Raw genomic sequence first — 8522 nt, 5'->3', positions numbered from 1 at the left:
CCACCCCCCCCCCCCCCCTCCCCCAAATTGTCAAAGATATATACATGCATCCTTCATTTTCTTTAATATATCTATGTCAAAGAGGTATGATATGAGTACGGTACTTACAGAAGATTCTTTAAAAGACACTAACCCCACCCCCAAAAAAATAAAAAGAAAACATGTACCTGTAGTCCTTTACTGAATACTTGCACAGTTCCATATCGGGTTACCAGTAGCAGTCAGTGTAATGTCGGTCTACCTTCCTTCCCTGATCTTTTTGGTTTTTTCTTTATTTTATCTTGGCTTTGCTTGGTCGTTTATTTCTTATCGTTTATTTTCTTTTCTAACTTTAATTTCATATTGTGTTTCCAATAACATTTTCCCACTCATTCATATGGAATATAGTACTTTTTTTGGTGATGTTTCTGACATTAGGTGGCTGAATCTTTGAAAGACGCACAGTCCAATACAAAATGGAGAAAAAATGGGCACAAGAAAATTGCAAGTATGATATGTGCTTACTTCAAAATTAGAAATTTCGAATCAACAACCAAGAAATACTGACATCTTAATTTGAGCCGAACAAGAAAGTTATGTTCATTTCAGACTAGAATCTAAGGGTAGGAATTAAATTGCTCCCCTCTGAATCCAGTTCAAGGGGATTCTTATTGAGGCATCACCACTTAGGCACAATTAGCACACTAATCTGTGTCTGGTATCCAAGCCGATTGGACAGATGAGAACCATCACTCCATTTTCATGCTCAGTTAATGAGCTTCAGATCATTGTTATACATGACATCTCTGCCACTACAATGATAAACCCTGAAGAACCTAAGCTATTATAGCCTTAAAAAAATCAAGTACGAAATGCAATTTAGTTGTTATGCACACTAGCATGCAAATGAGGATATCAATGTTTTATCCTTGAAAATGAAGTTACTCTATACCGCTTTAGAACAAAAGATCCATTAATCGTGAAATGAAAAGGCACTATTTTGGGATATATTACACTTCTATCTTAAGAAGTGATCAAATCAATTAAAATAATAAAATTCGGTTCTCATTCTTTTGTTCCATGCTGCAATTAAAGATTGCACATCAATATTTTTTCATCAACTCTAACTGACTGAGAGAGTGAGTGGCGGGCCAGGACCCAATTGTTACAAAAAGCAACCCAAAAAAGAAAGGGACAGCGGGGAAAGGGAAAAAAGAAACATAAAAGAGCAGGCCATGTGTGTCTTGTTAATTTCAATTACCGGTTTTTACTTTTCAAGTATGGGCAGTAACATGAGAAGCAGAAAATCGCACTGGATACCTCAACCCCTTAAGGTACAGCTTCTAAACCCTGAATATTATTAGATTGAACTGGTCATCTCAGGCTTGTAGTTGAACCTATCACTCACCCAACTCTTAGATAATTGGGCAGGTTTACAACATCATATGCCTAAATTGACAGCCTCTTCTCTGGCTAGGCCTTTTGTTTTGTGGTGCTTCCGCACATCACTAACTATAGCATGGAAAACTGTGATTAGTTAAGAGGAATAAAATGCACTAACCTCAGCAGCCACTTTTCTTGCATCTAACAAATCGGCTTTATTTCCGGCAAGTGCCATCACCATATTTGGATTACCTGGGGCCAGCGTGAGATAGAAAAAAGTAAGACATATGAACACGCAATATGTTTTATTGAAAGAACACTGATGTATGCATCACATAAGAAAAGGAACCAGTGCTTAGTTCCTTTGATATGGTTGTGTGACAACTTTCAAGTTCAGACACCCATGGGTGAAGCACTATTTCCAATCCATCCCCTCATATTACCCACCAATTGAGAGCCAAAAGTTCAAAGAGTTTTTCAGCATTTTTTGGCCATCAAACTTTATCGTAACTCAAGCAGCTGAAACTTTCCCTAATTATACATCAACTATTTCTTACATTAATTGAAGTTAGGAACATTTAAATACAGCCTTACAATAATGAGTCTTAAAATGTCAAAGGTACCTTGTGCTTGAAGCTCCTGAACCCATTTTTTTGCTCTATCAAATGATGCCTATCAATAATGAATTGAGAATCTTAGTTACCAAAGCTAACATGCTAGCACCAACTGGAAGCAGTCTAGAGTGAATTATAAGGATTTGATAGAATCTGGTTAAAAACTTACTTGATTTGTTATATCATAAACAATTATAGCAGCTGCAGCTCCTCTGTAATACATTGGAGCTAGACTGTGGTATCTCTCTTGGCCTGCTGTATCCCATATTTCAAATTTTACAGTTGCATCATTTACTGCTACTGTTTGGGAGAAAAATGCAGCACCTATGGTTGATTCCTACATATAACATAAGCAAGTTACGTCAAGTCTCAAGGTCCCAATTTTAAAAATGTAAGTTCAGAAACCATTCAGCTTCACATATCAAATGTCAAACTAAGCACCTACCTGAAATTCAATAAATTGTCCTTTAACAAAACGCAGAACTAGACTAGACTTTCCAGCTCCAACATCTCCAAGGAGCACCTAAAACCAAAAGACACTTCATTAGCTTATCAGTGTCAGGGTCAACACATAAAGTTCATAAACTTGCAGTTTAGAAAAAACTACATCATTAGAATAATCCTTTTTTATCAGGACCACATCATTAGAATAAGTGAAACAATGATCCCCTAGTGTAAAGTGTATTTATTGAAACAGAACACCAAACATTAAAAGATGGAAGCAGTAAATGGGGAAAAGGAGCACAGAAAAATTGAAATTCAAGATTGGAAGTACTAATCAATAATCATAGTACGAATAACATGGATTATCATGAACAATAGGTACGCACTTGAAGAAGTAAAAGAGGATTCCAAGTCATGGCAAAAGTAAGTATAATATATTCCAAACAAGCAACACTTCCACAACATAGCATCAGCAAATAATAACCAAGTGAAAGTATCAAATTTAGCAAATTAGAGTACAAATAAACAAACTTTGTCAGCAAGGCAAAATTTTGAGAAAGAAAAAAAAACCCATATCAAATTTGTTGATATAAAACACAAAGCGCAATAAATCATTCAAATTGAGGAACTTTTTGTGATCAAACCCAAAACCCAAAATAAACAAAATACTATAGGTCATGAGTTATGATTCTGAAGAATAAAAGAGGACCCAGATCAGAGATAGAAAAAAGAAAGAATCTTGATGGAATTTAAGCTGAAACCATATGCAGAATTGATAATTCAAAGATGAGAAGGAAGCACACCAATTTGGCGTTCATATTTTTGTTTCCACTGGTCGCCATAGCTATGATTGATCGAAATTGGGAAAGCGGAAAGTGATTTTTTGAAGATTTACAATCGATTAGGGTTCTGATCAGAATTTAGACTTCACAAAGACGGAAAGAGGAAGAAGAAGGGTTGACGTCAAGAAATTGCAAAAAAAAAAGGGACACTCAACCAAAGTTGTTTCTCTCTCTTGTTGATGAATAATGATGAAGAAAAGATTCTTTTTATTGTATCTCGAAATTTCCTCATTTTTTTATTCGTTTGATTTTTTCTATAAAACAGAAAACAGAAAAAAGAAAAAATAATGCAAATTTGCTACGTATTTTTCCACCTTCCATCCACCTTTCCTCTTTTTCTCATCTCATCAATAAATGAAAAAAAAAAAGCATACGAAGGTTTGAACGTAAGATATAATGGAAGCTTAGTAGGTAGTTGTGTGATTTACCTAATATTTTTACGTGAATGAGACGTGAAAGTCTCCCTTTTTTCCCTTCTTATTAGTAATAAATATAGTATAGTATTTTTTTACTTTTTTTTTTTGTTAATTATTGTTTTATTAGTTGTGTTTATCTTGTCATTTTGTCATCATTATTTTGCATTTTAACTTGTTTCGTTTCATTGGTTGTGTTTATTTTTCCATTTTAATATTGTTAATCTTCTAAATTGTTTTGGTAGTTCTAATAAATATAATGTGTCATTGTATGATGAGGGTCTACCAATAATAGTGTATCTATCCTATAAAGGTAGAAAACGAGATTTTGTTTTGATATGAACATTGGTCATACATAAATAAAACTTGATAAATGGGGTAGAATTAAAAATTACAAACTTGAAGGAGTTGCACGTAATTAACCCAACCGGGGCCCTTTTTTATTTTTTTGAGTAATAAGACGCCAACGCTTACCTACTACTTTGACTTCTATTAGAACTTCTGCTTAGTGTCGGCTATTGACCAACAATTATTCAAGCAGTAAGTACGAAAAAAAAATACGTAACTAAAGATTGTAGTTATAAAAAGAACCAATAATATATCCAACATAAAGCATATGGAGTTAAAACTTGAATAAAATTAAAGGAGAGTAATGCAGGTGGTTTTGCCTGTCCCTAATAATGAGGTATGTTCTGGTACTATACACAGATTGGGGAAAAGGCAAGAGTTGTGTGTTATATCTCCAGTAACAGAGGGGGTTGGCTACTAAGTGCTAAGTGACTCGAATAAGTAATACAACCATGACAAAGACTAATGTCATGACAAAAATCAAAAGCCACTGGAAGCATGTAGTCTTGAAACTCCGAGAATAGACGTCCATAGCTCTGGAAGTTGCATGCCCTGTACTTGCCAGACTATGCTCAACTGCTTTCTCAGTTGAATCGAGTATCTGCATCCACATTGTATATGACAATTATGAGGCCATACTACAGTTTTTTGTTTCTTTTTTGCACTGAATTAGTAAAGAATCCTCAAACATGTAGTAATATCAGAGATAGACTAATAAATATTGTTGAGTCAGAAAAGATAAGATAGTTTGGGTTATCAATTGCATCCTTACTAGCAAACTAGTTAGATTGGAAACGGCAAAATCATTCTCAAAGCAAAAACTGTTTGAGGAAGTTCCCAACAATTTATTTAAGCAAAGTGAAATGAAACAAAAAAAAAACTTACTTTCTCAGTATTTTTGATGGATTGATTCATCATGAGACTGCTCTCTTTGAGCTGCCGGGCCAAAACAACCATTTCATCAGTCAAATCCTCCTGAAGTTTCCTGCAAAAGATGACAACATCTGATAGTTTATCAAGTAGACTCCACCTAACAGCTAACTAACCTCACCCCTCTCTGAGAAAAATAAATATTGCACAAATAAGTGATTACTTTCTCTGGTTACTTTTCCTCCTACAATGAAAAAGACTGGACAAGCATATGGCAGCCATGAGTCGGTCTAGGATTTATCTTACCATCTCTAAAATTAAAACAGAACTTAATTTTGGATTCTACAGATGAAGTCTAAACTATAGGAGGAAACAACAACCTTTGTGCGCTAATGTTCATCTATATACCATAATTTGCATAACAACCTTCCCCACAAAGCGTCATCTTCTTGGTTCTATCTTCACAACCGTTTCCAACTCCCACACTCCACACACACACCTTTTCCTCTCTTTTTTCAGTATTAACACAACTTTTTGACTTGTGGTTGCCTTCCCATGAAATGTTCTTTCTTCTTTTGTCCAAATATTTCAAAAAATTATCAGGCACTAGAAACAAAGACATAAAGTAGGGTGGACTGATGTCTAACTCTAATCAACTGTTTATGAGTTAATCTTCCCCACATTGACAAATATTTTTTCTTTCAATTTACAAACCTTTTCAAACTTTTCCTGTACTTCAATAGAATTATGCTTTTCTCCTAAAGGGAGCTCCGAATACATTGAATTCTCCTACTTTTGCACCCAGATATATTTGCAAGTGTTAGCTTATAATCCATACTACTAATAGGACACATCATACATTGCTTAGGTTTATATTCAAACCTGAAACAACTTTCATAGCCAAATCAACCACCGTAAGGAACATCATATGTTTTTCCTTGTTTAACACATTAACAGTGCATCATTGGCGTAGAAACTATGTGAGTATTTATGTTAGTCTTCTTATTTTCCAAAAAGATAGATTTCAAGTTATTGTCCTCTGGACCTACCTTAAATCCACTAAAACATCATTTCTCCATTGTCTAGTCCAATATTTCACCAAGACATTTCAGTAACAGGTATAGGAAGAAGATCTGCCTAGCTCGAGATAAGAAAAATCAGCATAACTCCTATTTACTAATGTAGAAAATTTAAAAGAGAAACACAATAGTTTATCCATCTCCTGATTTCTATCAAAATCCATCTCTTTAAGCAAAACCGAACTTAACAGAGAAACACAATAGTTTATCCAACTCCTCGATTTCTATCAAAATCCATCTCTTCAAGCAAAACCGACCACTTCACATGGCCACTTCTCTACATCTAATTTACAACGGACACCTACTTTTCATTGTCTTCTTCTACAGTCCAACTTCTCATTAGCAACTAAGTTGATCTTATTATCTGCCTCCATTCACAAAAGCATAGTGACATCGAACTACTTTAGTAAATATTAACTTCGACCTTACAAATACCTATGTTAGTATGTTATCCATGAGAATACTCACATAAATCTTTTTGAGTTTTTTTCTTCTTTTTTTTGGGGGGTGTGGGGGGGGGGGGGGGGGGGGGGGGGGGGGTTAGAGTATTCCTACACTGTTCTACTTATATTTAACTAGATCAACTACACCATAAGAGCAGATATCTATTACACCTTTTTTTTTAGATGACGCATACCTACTACACTTTTAGTCACACATGGCAAGCTGTACCTTCTCAGGAACAGATACACATTGGGAAAGCCTTGGTGGAACAGAAGTCAACAAAAAAAAAACTGTCTATAAATATTAATACAGAAAAGAAGTACAGATAGAGCACCTGTGCTTCTCAATATGTGTCCGTGCAGCATCATCCAGTTTGACTGCAGCTGATGATTGATCAGAATCAATGGTATCTCGAGATCTCTCCTCATTGTTTGAATGGACCCTATTTCATTCAAAGAACAACGGTCAAGAGAGAGAATTATAAAATGACACATTGCAATGGCTAAAATGCAGGTACCCAAATCTTCTTCTCAATCCTTCAGAAGCAGAATTCACACTTTCTTCTGCTTTAGGAGTTCCACTGCTGGAAGTCTCAGCCACAGGTTCCTCGGGTGTATGCACATCAGACTGGATGTGGTTGAAGATAATTTATTTGTTAATCATATAAATAGAAGCAAAAATATTTTCAAATAACTACCAGCATATGTCTATAATAAGTTGAAAGGTGACTCCAGAAGAGAAGACTGAACCACGTTCAAAAACATCAAAAGAACAGAGGTATGGCAACAGAAGTAACAGTAAGGATAATGAAGTCTGAAATGCTGAGCGCTATGGACTAAAATTCAAGTACAGTCTATTTGATAAAAAAAAATGGCAGCTCCTTCATATTCCATCAAAATCAGTAAAATACCTCAATATGATATGTTTTCATATAAGAAAGCAAGGTGAATCTGAATGGTAAATCACAAGAAATGACACTAGCACATGCATACCATGGGCACAGCTAACTTGGCAGCAACAGCTTCAATGTTCTCAGCATATTCATTCACCTTGGCTTTTGAAACCCTATATTGGGAGACAACATGAAAATTGAACACACATCAGGAAGAAAGCATCTAGTAAATTTATTTTTTTAAAAATAAAAAAGAGATCCAATAAAAACATACACCCTCAAGCAAAGTATTTCAAGCATTACATCAATCTATATTAGCTTTTTTAATACAGGAAAAACTCTCATGACTAGTTTATAGAAGTTAAAAACGTTCTCCTCATACAGTAAAGAAAAAATTTAGAGTTGGTAGAAGTATATGGCTGAAGTTCTATTCTAAACACAGGAAGACAATAATTCTTTTTATGTCATCCCTGGTCCTTTCACGGATAACAAAAGCAGAAAAATGCAGAAAATAACTGCTAACACACCACCAAACGGTCTGTGTTAGAATAGGAATAGATTTATACAATCCTATTAGAATAAGAATATGTTTATACAATTCTATTAGAATAGGAATAGTAATAGAAATAGGAATACTAAATAGTATTCTACTTGGTAAAGGATTGTATTCTAGGGTCTATAAATAGGATCTCAATGTAATAATGTACACAACAACAATTTAATAATATTATTTTCTTATATTTCTCACATGGTATCAGAGCCTCTACGATCTTGGTAAACAATCAAAGAGCTTCCGCTGCCGGCGGGCAGCTATTATCCATATATGCTGCCCGTCCGGCCAACGATTATGTTAGCAAAAGTTGGGTCACCGTGTATTTTTCTGGTGACTATTCTCATATTTAATTTCTGTAGCACCGTGCGATCTTTCTGGTGACTACTTTTTCATATCTGGTTTGCGTAGCACCGCGCCATCATTTTGGTGACTACTTTTCATATTTAATTTGCGTAGCACCTTATTATCCTTCCAGTGACTACCTTTTTTTGCATATCTTATTTGCGTAGCACCGTGCATCTCTCCGGACTACTTTTCATATTTAATTTGTGTAGTACCGTGGATTTTTCCGAACTACTTTCTCATATCTGAGTTGCATAGCATCATGTGTCTTTTCAGTGACTCCTCAGATTTAATTTGCATAGTTCCATTCGTCTTTCCG

At 35.0% G+C, this 8522-nt stretch overlaps 2 protein-coding genes across 6 annotated transcripts in view; both read right to left on the bottom strand.

The window, feature by feature from the left end:
* LOC102588489 (ras-related protein RABF2a) overlaps positions 1–3461 on the bottom strand; it is an 8184-nt gene extending 4723 nt beyond the window's left edge. Inside the window, exons 1-5 of the mRNA XM_006353001.2 lie at positions 3224–3461; positions 2422–2499; positions 2146–2313; positions 1986–2034; positions 1541–1614 (exon numbers count right to left, since the gene is read on the bottom strand). Coding sequence (XP_006353063.1) covers positions 1541–1614; positions 1986–2034; positions 2146–2313; positions 2422–2499; positions 3224–3262 — 408 coding nt within the window. The 5' untranslated portion in view covers positions 3263–3461. The remainder of the gene's footprint in view (positions 1–1540; positions 1615–1985; positions 2035–2145; positions 2314–2421; positions 2500–3223) is intronic.
* Positions 3462–4274: 813 nt separating this feature from the next.
* Positions 4275–8522, bottom strand: part of LOC102587298 (uncharacterized) — a 17163-nt gene continuing 12915 nt past the window's right edge. For all 5 annotated transcript variants that reach the window (XM_006352996.2, XM_015311177.1, XM_006352997.2 and 2 more), the window contains 5 exons: positions 7409–7481; positions 6934–7043; positions 6751–6858; positions 4909–5008; positions 4275–4624 (listed from right to left, as the gene is read on the bottom strand). In XM_006352996.2, the coding sequence (XP_006353058.1) occupies positions 4448–4624; positions 4909–5008; positions 6751–6858; positions 6934–7043; positions 7409–7481 (568 nt within the window). In that variant the 3' untranslated portion in view covers positions 4275–4447. The remainder of the gene's footprint in view (positions 4625–4908; positions 5009–6750; positions 6859–6933; positions 7044–7408; positions 7482–8522) is intronic.

The sequence above is a fragment of the Solanum tuberosum genome, unplaced genomic scaffold (assembly GCF_000226075.1).
Source record: "Solanum tuberosum cultivar DM 1-3 516 R44 unplaced genomic scaffold, SolTub_3.0 scf00141, whole genome shotgun sequence".
NCBI lineage: Eukaryota > Viridiplantae > Streptophyta > Magnoliopsida > Solanales > Solanaceae > Solanum > Solanum tuberosum.
The sequence above is the reverse complement of the archived record's forward strand: the minus strand, read 5'-3'. Positions and strand labels throughout refer to the sequence as shown.